This window comes from Ipomoea triloba, chromosome 1 (assembly GCF_003576645.1).
Source record: "Ipomoea triloba cultivar NCNSP0323 chromosome 1, ASM357664v1".
Taxonomy (NCBI): domain Eukaryota; kingdom Viridiplantae; phylum Streptophyta; class Magnoliopsida; order Solanales; family Convolvulaceae; genus Ipomoea; species Ipomoea triloba.
Genome location: NC_044916.1, coordinates 32,375,614 through 32,394,618, shown reverse-complemented (window position 1 = coordinate 32,394,618; position 19,005 = coordinate 32,375,614). Strand labels below are relative to the sequence as shown.

Here is a 19,005-nt window from a genome sequence, read left to right as displayed (position 1 = left end):
TATGAGTGGTATATAATAATTTGTTATAGAGTACTACTCCCTCTGTCCCATTTTATGTGTCTGGCTCGGTTAACGAGGCTTGACTGGAGTTATTTTTAATTCTTTTTTTGAATACAAGTTATTTTTAATTCAATTTTTCATAATATTAAATTTAGTATTAATATACAAAATTTATATACTTAGAAACTACACTAAAAGTACTATTAAACACAAAAAAAAAATTCAAAATAAGTAAAAATAATTAAAAAATAAACAAAAAAAATTGATTTGACCAATAAATAATAAGTAAGACAGATAAAATGGGACAATGGAGTATATATTAAACTCTTATTTTTTTACTTTAACTTGGTATAATATACTGTAATTGATTTAGAAAAATGTGAATCATGATTTTTATTTATTTTTCTCAATAAAATGAGGTGTGGACGGATACTTTCCCTCCACTTGTTATTTTCCTTTTTCCATATTTGAGAGGGGGGTACCACCGTACCACACAACTCAAGCAGGGGTGGGTCCACTCCACTAAAGTACGTAACAATTGCCATTCGATGGCTCGATGCTGACTCAAATTAATCTATTCCACGTGATTCTATGACTTTCTTGATGAAATGACAATAATGAATTGAACTAACTTTGGATTTCTTAATTATTGCATAATTTGTAGTTAGATTATCTATAGTAGAACCAATGGCATATATATTTTTAATATTTTTAAATTAACATACGATATTGATTTGCCAATGACCTTGTAGTTTAATGGTATCCGATTGCACCCCTATGTGGAAAGGAGTGAGTTCGAGTCTTAGTGGAGGTGTTGATGTCTCTTTGTGCTATTCTACATTGTAATAGAGCTAGTAGCACTAAAAAACATACGATATTAATTTTTTTGCTAAAAATCAACGTCATGTGTTCTATTTAAAATTAAAATTTTTAAAAATTTTAGGAGGTCGTATCATTTATTTATTATGTCTGTCAGAACAATGTCAAAAATAACGACTGATATTGTATGGCTCAAATAATCGACGTTATTTGTAGTAGGGAAAGTATTGTTTTTGTTTAGCCGCTACACCAATGACAACAATTCTTTTTTTTTTTATAACAAAAATGCAACACATTCCAGCATGGAATACTCAAAATAGTTAGTGCAAGATTATAAGACTTGATGAAATTCTATATATTTGATATTTACTGTTGCATTGAAATACAAAGATGTGTTTTTTTTTAATCATTAATTTGGAACAAAAGAGTTTGATCGATTTAATTACTTGTAGTGCGCCATCCGTTTGAAGAAGATTGAGAGTTAGCTGAGAGCATTTGTGAAAAATTAGAAGTGTTTTATACAGTATCAAATGAATTTTCAAGAGAGATATATCTAGCTACTTTTTTTTTCTTAAGGATATGTGAGATTAAGATTTCTTTGCATACTTGGAATCATGCAACTGATTTTATGCATGATAGCAAATATGACTAAGAGTGTGTTAGCAAAGTTTGATAAATATTCGGAAGTGGTTAATGGGATTTTGGCAATAGCTACTATTCTTGACCCAATGTATAAGTTAGGAGTTATTCAATTTTTCTTTGAATAATTTTATGGAGATAAAGTTGCATCATAAATTGAAAGGGTCAAGTCTTATTGAGTTATTGTCATGATTTGTTGCGTGAATATGAGAGTTATTATTGTGCAAGTAAAAACATCCATTTAAATGTTCAAGCAGAAAATTTGAATGATGATAATTCTGTTAATCCTCTTATAGAAAATCGAAGTCATAGTTGAATACTATTTCTCACAATGGCAGAGAATAAGAGTTTGAACAAATTTTATTCATACATTAAAAAATAATTTGTATTCTCATAACTTAAAACTTTATTTTTTTTATTTTAAATATTTTAGTATAAAATATAATTTTGAGGTAAATAATAATATTTTAGAAGGGAAGTTATGTTTTTATGTATCTTAATTTTAATTAGTTTATGTTAAATGTTAATCTAGTCTAGTTTTAAAAGACTCAGTGACATTTTCAAAATTCTATAATTTGTTTCTAACCATATAAATTTTAAAAAAGAGAACAATGAACAACAAGATTATTAAAGAAAAGATGAAATTCTACATCCATTTTAGTGTCAACTTTGGTATCTTCCTATCGCACCAAAGTTGACACTTAAATAGTGTTTTAGTGCCTCAATTGAAAATCAATCATTATGACATAGTTTATTGACATATGAGTTGATTTTTAGTATATTGAAAGTTTATTTTTAAAGCACTACACATTTATTTTTTAAAATGAATATTTATCAATGATTAACTTTATAATATGGATCATGGTCCATAATATTAATATAATTTGCGAATGAAAATGGCTTAAGCTTGTTAATAACTTGGGCCGACTACAACTTGCAAAAAAAAAGTTTTTTAAAAAATAAATAAATAAATAAAAGTGTGAAAGGCGTAACATGACATTTGCTGTCCCAGTCAATTATAAGCTTATATCCAAACAAACAAACCAACAAAAAAAGAAGAAGAAAAACTTACAGTTAGGTAACTTATATATATGATAAGATGCTAGAATACACGTGATAAATAAAAAATTAGGGTGTGTTTTGTTAAGTTTTTTTTGTCCGCAGTTTTTTTTTTTTTTTTTTTAAGTATTACTGATTTTGTTACAATGTAATATGTGTTCAATACCGTCTTAAGTACTATTGACTTTGTTATAATGTAGTATCTATCTATTCATAACTATTTTCTATCTATTCAAGTTAGAGTCTCATTGTTTATATGAAAGAGTCACTCCATTCCACTAAATCATAAGTGCCAAGGACCTTGTGGTCCAGTGGCATCAAACCCTTCCCTTTATACGAGAGGTGGTGGGTTCGAGCCTCAGTAGTGGAGTCAATACTGACTTATGAACAGATACTCTAATAGAGTTAGTAGTATTAAAAAAAAAATCATAAATTTATTGGCCGCCATTTGTTAATTCACAAAATCTAATATTTTATCGCCCGCATTTGTCCACACTCACGTGTCACGTGGGGTGTTCTGGATCTGTACATATATTTAATTATTACAGTAAATTAATACCATGTTTTATGTATAGAGTTCTACTGTAGTATTTTAGTGTTCAAACTTTTAACTATACCAATAAGTCAAGTAGTCAACAATATCTATATATGTGATCAATAATAATGCAATCACAAAATCACGTACTCTGATCTGCCAACAAACTCAAATTGATTACAACAAGATGAGAACCACATATATAAATACATCACAATTAAATACTATGTCACTATAGATTTTGATAAGGCCCAAATCTTGACTTATGCTTGATACTTTTTTTTAAAAAATCACAATTATTATTATTATTATTATTATTATTATTATTATTATTATTATTATTATTATTCACGTTTCTCTCTCTCTCTAACAAAAATACTTTTAAAAAAAAATACTATATAATTTGATGATTTTGTCGGGATCGATTCTACCATAAACCGGATATGGAAGAATAGAATGGAGGTTGAAAATGGTATTCCTGGGGCACTAGACCAAAAAAAGTACCTACAAAGTCTCAGATACTGACCCAAGTAATAAAATGTTGCTGCTATAAATCAAACCCTGGTATATGAACTAAAGGTTAGAACCTTAAGCCACTAGACCACAAGGGGATTAAGTAAACCAAGGGATAGATGTCTAAAGGGAGACAAGAGACTCTATTTATATTGTTGATGAAGACTTTGATCGTCAGAAAAATTAAATGTACGGCATCCATTTGCTTTCAATATTAGCCATTCACGTGTCCTCCACAGCTTAAATGTCAACTATCTCCACACGGCTAAGTAGAGCATTATGCCTTCTAGAAAATGAAATTTGTGTAGCTTGGGTGGTTGGTACTTGTGTTATTATGCTAGATCAAAGGTTGTGGGCTTAATTCCTCTTGGTAGCACTTCATTTAATATTGCCAATACTTATCCAATAAAATGGTCCCGAGATCCATGACCCATTATAATTAATTTGGTATGGTAATTAGGTTGAAATAAATGATCCATGACCCAGCAAACAAAACTTGCAGTCATACTGAAGATCAGAGGTAGTATTCTTTGTTGTAAGGACTATATATATATATATATATATATATATATATATATATATATATATATATATATATAGAGGGTAGGTTCCAATGAGATAACTTATTTAGGTAAGATCGTGAGATTAAATCTTGTGCATGCATGTAATATTTTTAATGATCTAGATTGATTGACACACACACCCCGTTAGCACACACTTCAACTTGGAATCTTAATCAATCTAGACCATTAAAAAAATTTGAGATCAAATCTTGTACATCAATCTAAAAAACTTTAACGGTCAAGATTGTTTGACACACCCACCATTCGCACACATTTAATCACCGTTTGTATACATTTAATTACCGTTTGCACACACTTAATTAATCACTGTTCGCACACATTTTATCACCGTTCACACACACTTCAACTTAAAATCTTAAATCAATCTACTCCATAAAATTATTATATGGATGCATAAGATCTGATCTCACGATCTTATCTAAAAAAGTGATCTCATATGATACTAACTATATATATATATATATATATATATATATATATATATANTATATATATATATATATATATATATATATATATATATATATATATATATATATATATATATATATATATATATATATATATATATATGTATATGTATAAAAGCACTTTGGATAACTTAAACCTAATAATGCACATCTCAATATATATTTATTAATTCCCACCTTTTCCTTTTTTTTTTTTTACTAACTAAAAATATATTTTCCGAAATACACCATATAATTAATTAATGTGGTATGATATAATGGAAATATATATATATGTTGATAAGTCAAAGCAATCACACTCTCACACACGCACGCTTTCAACATTACACTTAATGTGAGAGAAATTGTTAACTATTTTAATAAATTCGTATTTATTTCTCTATCTCTCGCGCACGTGTATATATATATATATATATATATATATATATGGATTTTCTTTATAGTGTTGGAAATAAATGATCCATGACCCAGCAAACAAAACTTGCAATCATACTAAAGAGGTAGTATATATGGATTTTCTTTGTTGTAGCTAGGGACCATATATATATAAAAGCACTTTGGATAACTTAAACCTAATAATGCACATCTCAATATTTATTAATTCCCACCTTTTCCTTTTTTTTACTAACTAAAAAATATATTTTCGGAAATACACCATATAATTATTAATTAATGTGGTATGGTATGTATAACGGAAATATATATGTTAATAAGTCAATGCAATCACACTCTCACACACGCGCGCTTTCAACGTTACACTTAATGTGAGAGAAATTGTTAACTACTTTAATAAGTTCGTATTTATTTCTCTATCGTACCTGACTCAAGTAATAAATCAATAACATACTCTATTACAATGTAGTACATGTTCAGCTACTTTCTCAACCTACTGAAGCATAAAGAGTCAACAGTCATGTGGAAGTGTAAACCGAGTGCCACTAGACAATAATATACACATTTATTTACAAGTGAAAGTGAAAGCGAACGCTCGCGCGCGCGCGCGCGCACACACACACACACACATATATATATATATATTATTTCAGCATTACATTTAATGTGAGAGAAATTGTTAGCTATTTTAATAAGTTCGTATTTATTTCTCTATTATACATTACTCAAGTAATAAATCAATAATATACACATAATTTTACAAGTGAAAGTGAAAAAATACCCAAAAAAAAAAACAACAAAGAATTTCACCTTTTACACCAAAAAATCATGAAAAAGAAATTACATTATTCAATAATTAAAACAGAAGAATTTTTTTTATTCTTTTATTTTTTTAAACATGGCAAAGCAACATAGTTTCATACTTTCATTATTGTCTCCAACGTTATTATCGCTTTACTACCAAATTATTCCAAACTTTGCTGTTTATTCCCCCGCCCCCCAAAAAAATTATTTAACATTAATAATAATAATAATAATAATAATAATAATAATAATAATAGTAATAATTCGAGGGTAGTGATAAGTTTTGTTTCCAATTCCCAAACGCCCATTACCTATTATTGTTATTTTTAAAATGTAATATAAAAATATTACATCTAATAATAGGAATAAATATTATTATTGTTTTTGTTATAGTATTATTTCGAATAAATACAAATAAAAATAGATTTGAATTGAGCTGGCATGATTTGTCGGCTATTTTGATGTTTTGGTCCTTTTGGATTTTCGGAACACATGTTTTTAAATTATTTTCCACGTGAATTCGCAGTTACTCTCTCATTTATTGTATGGAGGAAAAAAACAAAAAAATAAAGAAAACAAATATTGATTGTGGTTTTGGACTTTAATTCGGAGCTACCACCATCAGTATTACTGTATTAGTAATTGATAGCAATATAATGATAGGCTATACATAATACACTCTCGAATTATATTGCAGATACTATCACTTTTTACACTATATTTACCATTTGTTAGCATAATATTTGTATTGACATATTTTTAGTTAAAATAAATTAGATTAATTAAGAAAAGTTGTTAGTGTTTTATTTTGTTAGTTTTCTAGTCTACTTGAAAGGTGTTAAAGATTGTCAAATCTAGAAAATTAAATAATTAGAGAAAGAAGAAAAAGATCATGGTTGTTTCCTATTCACTGTTGAAGTGAAGATTTTGAAATATTTATTTTAATATAATCTATTGATTTTCATTGAAAAGGAAAGAAAAAATTAATAAATTTTTCTATTCATGCAGCTTTGCATTAAGAGGCATTGGAAAGTGAATTGATATGGCTACATCTTTTTAGAATAAACAACTATTCCCAAATTTGAACACGAAAGTTCTCAAAAATTATGTTTGACAGGATATTCAATGACTCTGCACTATTATTACTCCCTAACTGACTCTGATGTACTCGCAACTCAGGAGTAGGGGACTGGTGACAAAGATAATTGGGCAAGGTATTGAACCCAATCCGAAACACTCTTGGTTTAACATGAAGGAATCAACACAATTAATGCGGTCAGATACTACACAACGGGAGCAGGTGGAACAGTACACTTAACCTAGAGTCCAATGCACTTATTTGAGCAACTCCTAATCAAAAAGTAAGAGTAATGGAGGAAAGCACACATCAATTACTAATGAGTCATGACACTTATTAATTAGGAGGTTGTTGTGCCCACTATTGTAATTGTTACTATTGTATAGTATAAAAGGTTGAGCCCATGTAACAAGTGAGACAGGCTCACAAACTTGTACTTAGAATCATAAAAATACAATCAGACTCTTAGCAACACTACTCTATTTTGTCTTTGTTTACTCATACATAAATATTTTCCGATAGTATTATTACTATCAACTAGTGCGTTCATTGAGAGCCTGAGATCAAGTCTCAAACAAGGCTATCACATACATCCATCTTTCTCAAAACAAACTTGAGCAATAGCAATTTGAGTCAAGCAGCTCCCATGGTTCTTGCAACCTGAACCACAATGGCAATGCTAGCATGAACATCTGGCCGACGAACTCGCTGATCTCTGGAACCATTTCAATTGTAACCATAGCCAGCTCAATAACAACCATGGCAAAAGACAGCAATGCCCGGGGCATCGATCTCACCTCTAGACCTCCAGGCAACTGCCCACGTAATTTAGCAGGCAGTGACAGCACTAACTCAATTGGTGGCAATTTAGCAGGCAGTGACAACACTAACTCAATTGGTGGCAGGGATGCAGGGCCAGGTTCCCCTCCACTAGTGCATGAATTGAGGTTATATCACCATGATTAGGGCCAGGTTCTCCCGCCACTAGTGCATGAATTGAGGTTATATCACCATGATTGGAGAGAACCCAGCGCTAGGGTGCAACCCGCGCAACTGGAGGCCGTTTTGAAACTCAACTTCGCTCTAGATTTTTATTTTATTTGTCTTATTTACAAATTGATTCTACAACATAGTATATGTTCAATATACTTTATCTACCAGTTGTAAAACAAAGAGTTAATACCCTATATCATCTGGGTTCAACCCTATAAAAAGAACTACAGAGATGTGAATTGAGGACAAGATACTTGACATAGAATACTTAACTTGATTATCAATTGATGATAATGTAACATACACATATGTTAGTATACCACTCGTTCTCATTCCATTAAAAAGTTATGATGTATAATGATTTCATTAACTCTGATGTTGACTTATTAATGAGGCAACAACGACAAATCATATATCATAAAATTTTATTTAAACAACTAGTTTTTAATAGATAATATATGAACGTAAGAAAATATATAGAGCATATTTCACTTTTAGCCTATTGTGACATTGTCATATTTAGTCATATTCTTTTAATTTTGACATATTACATTTTACATCCATGTTCATGTTAACATAATTTTTTTTTAAATGCAAGAAAATGATTTTCAATGTTCATGTTAAATGTTATAATTTTTTTAAGGGAAAATGACACTTTTTCCCTCTAAGTTATGTGCATATAGCACTTTTCTCCCCTAAGTTATTAAAGTAACAGTTTTTCCCCCTCAGTTATTTTAAAAGTGATAGTTTTTCCCCCTAAAATGTTAAATTGACATTTTTGCCCTTAAAAATAACTATTTCATTTATTTTTATTCTCCAACCAATTATATTACTAATATGTATGGAAGATTACGGTTCGATACGAACCTAATCGAACACCATAACAATTGAACTTAAAAAGTATGGACGGTTACGGTTACGATTCCACCGAAAAATAAAATAAAATAATTGTTAAATTTAGACTATTTTTAAATAAGAAATAAAATTATAAAAATAAATAAATAAGTTTTAATTGGCGGTTCAAAATCGAGATTGGAACAGAATCGTACTGATTTATCAAATAAGTGTTTGATCATTTTCATTATATATGACTGTGGTTCAGTTCCGGTTCACGGTTCAACAATTATTTAATTTTATTTTTTTGGTTCTGAATCGTAACCCGAACCGTCCATACTATTTCAGTATGATTGCTACAGTGTTTGGTTAGGTTCGAAGCGAATCGTGATCATCCATACAATAATTTGTTGGAGAAGAAAAATAATGAAATAATTATTTTTAAGGGTACAATTGTCAATTTAACATTTTAGGGGGAAAAATTGTCACTTTAATAACACAGGGGGAAAAGTGCTATATGCACATAACATAGTGGGGAAAAGTGCCATTTTCCCTTTTTTTAATACACTCTATTACTCTAACATATTTGTAGTATATTTGTAACAAGTATACCAACTCTGATTGGGATGAGATTCAAACCTAAAGACTTTTCTTATCAATGAGTAAGTTAAAAAATAATACTCCGTAAATAGTTAACGGAATATTCTGTTACTAAATTTAATACTAACGAAAAGTGAGGTATTTAAAGGAGAAAATAATATAATAGAGGTTAAAAAGGAAAAATTAATTAAAAAAAAATACTAAAATCAAAATAATCTGAATAATTCATTTCACTTACACCAACTTTTTTTTAGTTTCTAGGACCTAACTTTATTAGCTCTTATTAAATTTGTAGATAATAATGTACAACAATATATAGTGTCAATGTATTAAATATTGATTACATTATAGTGTAATGGGTCACACTTGTGTGAGACCATCCCACGGATCCTTATTCGTGAGACGGGTCGGGTCCGAGCACCATGCAAATGTCATACTTATATGAATGTTATACTATATACTCAAATATAATAGTAATTAGGAAAAAGTATTACATTTTCCACAATAAGTAATGTTGACAAGTGCCCCTTACTTATAAAGGAAAATATAATACTTTTGAACAAAAATATAATACTCTTAAATCGAAATGTAAAAGTATTGTATTTTACCCTTTTAAGTAATAAAAATTCCTGATTAGTATCACATTTGAGCATATAAGTATAACATTTTTGCATAAGTATTACATTTTCACCCGACTCAACCCGATTCGTCTCATGGTGAGACGATTTCACACAAATTTTTGACTAAGATAATTGTGTAACAATTAATATGTGTGAGTAGTGCAAAGAGAGATGATTGTATATAAGTGTGTTAAAGTGGACCGGAACTTACGAACTGACCCATTCTTACACCACAATGGGGTGGGTTAGATCATGAAAATTATAAATTGTAAAAATGTGTACTTTACAGGCCCTCCAGGCCAAACCCTTTACGTGTGCGTATGTGTGAGAAATAATTAGCTTATAGCTCATAATTGATTAAATATAAAATGATCTATATAGGCATAAGTGCATTGTACTATTTTCTTAATTCTTAAATTACTTTTTACAATTATTATAATTATTATTATTATTGTTTATTTTATATTTTAAATTAAATAAATCTTCACAAATGACCGAAGACACCATAAATAAACTAGTTAGCATAGGTGACAATTCATATAAACAGGTTTGTAGGTTAACATGATTATGATGAAAATAAAACTCTAAACACAAACACAATCTCATTAAAGTTAACAAGTTACGGCTTTTCACACTAAAACATGAACATACTTTTTAAACAACTCGTTGACACATTTAGTAAATAAATTTTGAATTCACGCAACACAATAAATAATACAATAACATCTTTAAATTTGTTTAGAAATCTACATTTAAAATTTGATAACTAACGCTAATCTTAATAAGTTGGCTGATTGTGACAAAATTAAATGCCCCCAGGACACATTAAAACAAAATACTACTATATGGTTTATTGTCATGTTAACAAGTATAAAAAAATGGCCAGATCTACCTGTAAGAACTTTACTGTGTGTAGAGGTATAATTGTTTGGAATTAAAGGTTTGTTAGGAGTACTATATGGTCCATCATTTGATCATGTCCAAAAACAATTTGACTTATCCAGAATAAATAAAGTAACAGTCTCCAATGTTGAAGGAGAAGCAAACATTTTAATCAAGATTGTCATGATCTTGGATTCTTGGTGAGTTCAGTTTACGGGCAAGACATATTTCTTTTAAGAAGTTGAATTTTAGTGTCGGTTATTAAGGCATGATTTCATCGTCTTCTATAGTACAGTAGTTTATCTTAAGACAATAAATCGAACAAGTTGAAGGCATTACAGAGTGCGAGTAAGAAATGTGAAATGGAATTAGTAGACAAGTCCTATTTTGTAAGAACACATCTGTGGATCCATCTCAGCGGTTGTCTGGCAGCCGCTGACTAAAGCTCAGCTTTCAGTTTATGCACAATAGCAGATCGGGCGTCGCCATTTTAACTTTCTCGAAGCCCTTCATTGCTGGTGCAATCGTATACATACGTTGCAATTACTCGCACTACAAATTTAGAGTAAGAAAAATAAAAAAGATGTAGCGACTTGTTCGAGGCCGTAATCAAAATGATAGAAAATTTGAAAGGCACGGAGAATCGCAACATGATTGATTTTGCCAACCTTCAATGCAAGAGATTCGCCATTGATAAGACGCACTTGCTCTGCAAATTGGCTTTCTTTCTTTATCATCACAATTCACCCAATCATCGAAACCGAAAACAACAAAAACAAAAAAAATAAAAAATCGGAGATGAAATACAAGCACAAGACTAATCGACCGATGAGTGGTCAAAAGCATTGAAAGCACTGCCCTGCGGCCAGCGGCGATATATTGTATGATACAGGAGGAGTAGGTGAAGAGGCTAAAGCTGGTGGCTTTATATTATATCGGTTAAGATGATGACATAGAACAAACCCTAAATAGAGTGGGTTGGAACTGGAATATTTATTGGGCGGGCCTCCATAGAACAAGCCCATTTGTATTGATTTTTTTACAAGTTTTTAGAAGCCCATTTGTAAGAGGGTTGGGCTAATTTTATAATTGCTAGACTACACCGGTAAACCCTGGTACCCAAATCGTCTTCATTCTTCAACTCTTCTTCGCAAATCGCAGCGACGCCGACGCCGGAAACTGGTGAGTTTTTCCTTTATTCTTTAATCCTTACTGTAGGGTTAGGGGCTTAGGGCGACGGCGGAGGTCTGCTGCGGCCTCTTGCTACAGCTCCGGCAGTGGCGGAGATCTGCGGCCTCTTGCTGCTGCTGGCCGGTAGTATGTGAATTTGAAAATGGTTTTATACCGTGTAAATAATTCGACTACAATTATATGAAAAATAGTTTATATTGAAATACCATAATATGTGTCCAATTTCCCCCCAAATTTCTTTCCAACTTTTAGACATCAATATACATACTATGGTCTAAACTATGATAGTGCTGAACTTCCAAAGAGCTGATGTAGCAGAAATATTACAACTTTCATAGTTTCATTGGCTGCAATAATTTTTGCTGTTCTGTCCCTACTGTGTACTGAAGTACTAATGCAATAGAAGTTAGGTATTGCAGATACAAGAGGAGAGAAAACTTTATTATAATTTATATTGGGTGGATTCCATACTTTTGTAGATTAGTATTACAAACTTGTTCACTTGTGCATTTAAAATTGTTAGGGATGTTGAGAGAACTTGTGATTAACCAGTGTTGAAGGAGAAGCAAAATTTTTAATCAAGATTGTCATGATCTTGGTGAGTTTAGCTTATGGGTAAAGAATGGTGTTATGAAGTGTACCTGCTTTCTTAGCTACATACTAAAATAGTCAACTCTCACACAAAATCAGTGATAGAACAGACCATTTCCCAAAGTAAAATACACAAAGATGGATGCAGCTTCAAAGTTCTCAGGAAAATTCCCTTGAGCAGAAGGAATAGTGCATATGATCTTGGAGGACACTAGGCCCAATTACTGATGCTCTTATATACAGTAGTATTTAGTTGTTACTTCCCTTGACCACTTTATCAATTATTATCCTGGAATTTCAATACTTTAATGCCTGCCCTTTGATTTTATTTTAAATCGTATCTCAAGTACTTATTTTATTGTCAGGTCAGAAGCACAATAGTGATTCTTGTAAGATGGTTGTTTCTACAGCATTCAATCGCCTTGCACCCAAAACCAAGAATCTTGTAGTTGCTGGAGGCTTGTCAGGGTTTGTCTTTGGGGTGTATTTCTACACCATGAGAGCTGTCGGAGGCACAGATGAACTTCAGATTGCCATTGATAAGTTTGAACAGGAGAAACAGAACAAAGACACCAAAGCAAGTTTGGCATCAAATACATAATATTGTGCACATTGTATCACTCTCATGGTTAGGAATAAGAAAGTGTGGTCTCAGCTGGAGGAACAGAAATGTCATCAGATTATGGTTGTTAAAATAATGTTTTGCTTTTACACTCAAGTTTAATGTTGTGTAAATAAATCAAGATTCTGCATTTCCTTCCATGTTACCTGAGAATGTGATTCTGAAATAATAGTTCAGAGTTCTATTAAAATGTTGTCATTTGTTTTAGAGTTATGGTTGCCCATTCATTGGAGTCTTATACTGGGAAAAGGAATAAAACTTGGAAGTTGAAATTAGAATATTTAGGCATCTTCATTCTTCAGGGAAACCTAGAAAAACTGATCAAATTTCAAGGAATAATGCAATGCAGTTGCTGGAAAAGACATCATCAGATACCTCAACACATTTTACACTTTTCTCTCATCAGAAAATCTGTCATTTATTAAAAAAACTGCTACTCCATTTATAGAATCATGTAATTCTGTAACAGCTGAGGTGAGGTAAATAACAAATAAACATCATTCTGAGGTTAACACATTGACGGGATTCTAGTGATGTCAGCATTTACTTGGAAAACTTATAAAAAAGTATGAAAGATTTTATCCCCCAAACTACATAGAATCAGTCATGCGAAGTGAAGTCTTCAATCTTCCAACAATATGAGGCAATGTCTTGACGCAGTCTTGAACTGATTGGTCAACACATGACTCCAAACCCTTGACCACATCACCTTTGTTTGGCTGGAGTTTTGCAGACTCAAATTTGTCTTGGCAGACCATCAGTGACCTTTGAAGCTTTTCCTGCACCCGATGAAAAAATGTTTCTGAATATTTGAATACTTTTGTTGCATACTGAAGAGACCAATACAAATTGAAATTTACTTGGTTTTCGGAACTCCGCACAAATGAACATGATCTCTAATAGGATGGTATGATCACTGTTCTTTAGCTAAATTATTTTGGAGCTTAAAAGCAAATATCAAAACTAGGAGATGGTAAATGATAAAACGGGCAATTATTCATAGTTACGTAAGGGATACATAACATACAAATGGAAAAAAACACATCTTTATTTTAAAAAATGTACTTCATAGAAAGGTTAACACCAATGATTATGTACATCATTCACATTCATATCAGCAAGTGTATGCTGAAATGCTATGTCAAACCACATATAAAGATATACAAACAAAGGCCTTTGCAAATGAAATGATAGGGATTAGTAGATATAATCAAATATTCGATATACAAAATGTCCAGAACACCTGTTTTGTATAGGAAAAAAAAGTATCCTTTTATCTACCCAACTAAGATATGAAATACAGATCTAATATATAAAGAAACAGATGGCATTATGGCAAAAGCCCAAAAGAGGCTCCATAAGGAATGGAATTCTGAAACATGAATCTCTAAGACAAATCCTTTAATTCACCACTAGCACCAACTCGAAAGGAACACCACACTCGTGCAACAATAAAGCAAAGGGCACCAAAAGTAAGAAATGAACTTCCAGATATAAAATAACAGGAAAATTGCAATTTTTTTAATCTCAAGAATTTAATCTTTTTAATACATCTATAGTCCATTCCCACTTTAAACTTCAAAACACTAACTTCTACTATTCACACAAGTTACACTCATATATTAACCCATTATCCAATCTCTTCAAATAGGCAGCAAACAGCAAAAGGTGCATGTAATTGTATTCTATTTTAACCAGCACATATAAGTGGAAAATAATAATCACGAAACAGAACAGTAAGAGTATAAAAGAGTGAGAGGATTTACTTGAAATTGGGAAATCTCATTCTGAACTACATTCTGGGCATTGACAACAGGGACGCTGCAGTACTCCACGCAGCTCCCTATCTCCTCTGGCTTCTTCTTCCGATCAAAGCACTCATACGCACATTTGAAATACGCTTGCTACCCACAAGGCAAATAGAATTAACACCCAATCCAAACTTGAAGAAGAAATTAATTGGAAAATGGTAAAAAGAATAGATTGGAAAAAACCTGAAGGGTGAAATTGACATGGTCTTCAATGCCTGAGAAGTGGTTCTGGACAGATCTGTTTACTTCATCGAGTTTCCGCCTCAACCTCTCCGTCACTATTCGCTCCTCTGCTGCTATGGGCTCCATCCTCGTTTTGGCTGGGCGCCTTGATTAGGGTTTTAGAGGGGTTTTGGAATTTCTTTTGTTTTTCTCCCTTTTAATGCATTCTCAGGATACGATGATAAAGTTATAGCTTATTATGCACGAAAGTTCTTAAAATAACAATAAATATTGTAATTTGTAAATATCCAAAATCACCCTTTACTATATTATAATTTACAAATTAGTCATTGATTATTGATTGAATCCTATTAAATAATCAACTATTCAAAATTTATCTGATTAGGTCATTCATCAATGCTCTAGTCTAAAGTCCGTAACTCTAAGGTAAGAATTAAGGGACCTAAAGTCATATTTGGAGGAAATGAGAAATCAGACAAGACCAAAGGCATTTGATCAATCAAAAGAAATGGTCTAGATTAAAAATATATCTGAGGTAAAGTGGCTCAAGTTCAATCTCCTCAACACAAGTCAATTATGCAACAAAGGCTATACGATTGAGTTTAGCCAACAGGAATGCAAAATCATAAGTGTAGAATCTGAGAAAATTGTGCTTATTGGAAGGAGACAAAAGAATGTCTATATAGTTGACTGGAATTCAATAGAATTGAAGTAGGTGTGTGCTTGCTAAGTAAGGGATTTGAGGAATTAAGTTGGCCATGGCATAACAAGATGAGCCATCTTAATTTTAAGACGATCAATAAACTAGTCTAGAAGGATCTAGTCATTGGACTTCCCAACATTGTCTTTGGGAATAAAGGTTTGTGTGATGGATGTTAGAGGGGAAAGCATAGAACCTGTGATTGTTGATCAATTGGTAGAAGTGCAAGTATCACTATTAGAAGCCAATCAATTATATGACATTTCTAGGCATCTAAACATACCCCTAGAAATCTCAAGAAAGTGGTGGATTGGATGATGGATAATATACTAGGTCTGAGCCACATGAACTAGCCCCAAGAGAGTAATTGGATCAAGAAGGCCCAAGAAGAATACCCAATACAGAGCTATCGAAGAATTTGATAAGGATTGGACTTAGTATTTATAATATAAGTATGATTAGGGTTTATTATTTATAATGTAACAAGTGCTCCCAATATGAAGAGGTCCGGAATTCTTATTACTTGTAGGGCTTCAGCCCAAATTATGGATAAATAGATCCTCCATACTTAGAGAAGGGACAAGTAGTTCTGAACAATACAATACATATATTCTCTCTATATATTTTCCTACATTTTCCCCATATTCTCATTATTTTGACGGTAGTGTTGGCAAGCGTTTGACTATCCTTATTGGACCTTCTTGATCCAGATACTTTCTTGGGCCAGTCCATATGACTCAAGATTGAAACTTTCATGAAAAGCTAATGATAATACATTATGAAACATGCATGCATGGATCCATTTATTCTGTGCCACCACACTAATACTTTATTATTATGACACCATTTGATCTCATCTGTCACTTACTTGAGATTGTTCATGACATTTTCAAAAAAACTTTCAACAAAATTAAAGGATGAGCCACCCTCATCTAGTGCCTTCCTACTCTTTTCTTTAACTTCTTTAGCCTTTGTCCTTACATAATTGGTAGTAGAGTTTTGCATAAGACTTGTAATTCCAATTTCTATATCTTTGGCACTAACAATTTCAGGAACTATTGGAATATTTGTTTTCAGACCTCTTGAATCGGTTCTATAATCCATCTTAATATCCACAGCCATTCCTATTTCTTTCACCAATTGGAACGCATTTCCTTGTTGATCTACCGTCATTGGCCAAGTTGCCATCGGAACACCAAACCAAATACTTTCCAAAACTGAATTCCATCCGCAATGAGACACGAAGCCCCCCACAGCAGGGTGAGCTAGAACTACACTTTGTGGTGCCCATCCTATAATTTTTCCGATGCTTTTAGTTCTTTCTAAGAATCCTTCCGGCAGGACCTCTTCGGGATTGCTATACCCAGTTGGGACTAGTGAACCTGGAGAGGGTGGCTTCCTCAAGACCCATAAGAACCTTTGACCACTACATTCAAGTGCGCACGCTATCTCCTTCACTTGAGGCTCCTGAAAAACGCCGGCGCCAGCGCTTCCGAAGCAAAGATATACAACTGATGAAGCTGGTTGGTCATCCAACCATTTCAAGATTTGCTTCTCCGATTCTCGATACTTGGGAAGACCATTTAGGTTTAATACGGGTCCCACAGGGTAAACGGGTGGATTAGTCTTGTCTTTAGAGAAAGATTGAAGGGCATGCGGCTCTAAGTCGAAGAAGGTATTGACAAGGACGCCTTTGGCCTCTCGGATTCGTCTGGCATAGTCCATGAATCCTTCCGTTGTGTCCAACACAAAGCTGGGCAGTAACTTGACCGGAAAGGGTTTGAAATATGAAGGGATATTGAGATCAGGGTCGGAATCCTTAAAGTCCGAGGCATCTATGCCATGGTCATCTTTGAGGCTCTGGAAATGGAGATGAAGGCCGAGCATAGCAGCACCCAGAGCGTAGAACACGTAGGTGGGGACCCCAAACTCGTCTGCCACATCCTTTATAATGTTGGTACAGAAAAGGTCCACAACAAATCCCCCTAGCCGCCGCCCCACAGAAGCCTGGATTTCATTAACGCAGTCTCTGGCTTTAGTCTGGATTATGGAAACCATGTTGGTGAGGCCCTCAGGCAGTAGAACGAGCTTCAATCTAGGGTTAATATCCTTCTCATCGGCAATCAAAGAATCGATGTAAGAATTAATGTTGGCATCGGGAAGGAGAGGCATTTTCATGATCAAGACAGTGATGGAGAGCTGAGGTTGTCTTTGCAGGAGGAGCTTCGCCGTTCCAACTGCAGAAACAAAGTGACCCATTGCAGCGGCTGGAATGAAAACCAACTCAATAGCATCTTCCATTGGAAAGGACTGCGGAGATCAGATCAGATGGAGAGAATTCAAAATTATACGTAAATGTTTGTCTGCTCGCTGTTGATGATCGAGTATGTACTATATATATGTCGACCATGAAACTCTTCTGCAATTTATTTATACTTAATTAAATTGCATCGCCGTACGTACGTACGTGTGCTGTGAATCGTGTGTGTAATAAGATATATATTCATCGCAAAATAAATGACGATCCGTATTTTTCATTTATTATTCTTGCATAATGCGCGGATCATGTGTGTAACAAAATATTAATCGCCAAATAAGCTAGCACTATATTTGTTTTAGCTTTTGGATCTGTGCAAACCCATCTAGAAACGTGTTTCTTGCTTTCGACGCAAAACAACCGGCTTGTCTGACAATTCTCGGTTAGCAATTAGCAAATTTAGTAGTGATCTTCACTAGCATATTGTATTAATTAATGATTTATAAAGAGTATTTGGTAAAATTAGTGACAAATTAATACAGACATAATAATTTTATTGAAAACGATCCCACTCAACTAACCTTCTCTCAATTCCTAACCCTATAAATCCCACCCAACTCAACTATCGTGGATGAGACTTGATCCTCGATCTCTTTTCTAAATTTCACCCATGTGACCAGTTAAACTGCCCATGCAGACAATTCATGGTCCTTTATGGCTGGCTTATATATGGTGGCATAATGGTGGCATGGGTTGATGAACTAACCCTTCATGAATATTGATTTTTGATTGTAGAACAATAACGGCCCTTATAGAGAATTATATGC

The 19,005-nt window shown here is 32.7% G+C and overlaps 2 protein-coding genes, 1 long non-coding RNA gene and 2 other non-coding genes across 5 annotated transcripts; all 5 read right to left on the bottom strand.

The window, feature by feature from the left end:
• Positions 1-11,166: 11,166 nt before the first annotated feature.
• LOC116007046 lies at positions 11,167-11,728 on the bottom strand. Its single transcript, XR_004096838.1, has 2 exons — positions 11,492-11,728; positions 11,167-11,375 (listed from the first exon to the last, which is right to left on the bottom strand). It is a non-coding gene; the product is annotated as an uncharacterized LOC116007046 (long non-coding RNA).
• Positions 11,177-11,347, bottom strand: LOC116002599. The gene has a single exon (XR_004094515.1). It is a non-coding gene; the product is annotated as a small nucleolar RNA snoR143 (small nucleolar RNA).
• LOC116002484 lies at positions 11,406-11,533 on the bottom strand. Its single transcript, XR_004094477.1, has one exon. It is a non-coding gene; the product is annotated as a small nucleolar RNA snoR86 (small nucleolar RNA).
• Positions 11,729-13,576: 1,848 nt separating the features above from the next.
• LOC115998425 (protein FAM136A-like) lies at positions 13,577-15,416 on the bottom strand. Its single transcript, XM_031241166.1, has 3 exons — positions 15,222-15,416; positions 14,994-15,131; positions 13,577-14,006 (listed from the first exon to the last, which is right to left on the bottom strand). The coding sequence occupies exons 1-3, from the start codon at positions 15,345-15,347 to the stop codon at positions 13,818-13,820; spliced, it is 453 nt and encodes a 150-aa protein (XP_031097026.1). The 5' UTR covers positions 15,348-15,416; the 3' UTR covers positions 13,577-13,817.
• A 1,035-nt stretch (positions 15,417-16,451) lies between these two features.
• On the bottom strand, positions 16,452-18,272 carry LOC115997119 (anthocyanidin 3-O-glucosyltransferase 2-like). The gene has a single exon (XM_031236623.1). The coding sequence runs from the start codon at positions 18,220-18,222 to the stop codon at positions 16,786-16,788; it is 1,437 nt and encodes a 478-aa protein (XP_031092483.1). The 5' UTR covers positions 18,223-18,272; the 3' UTR covers positions 16,452-16,785.
• Between the last annotated feature and the right edge of the window lie 733 nt (positions 18,273-19,005).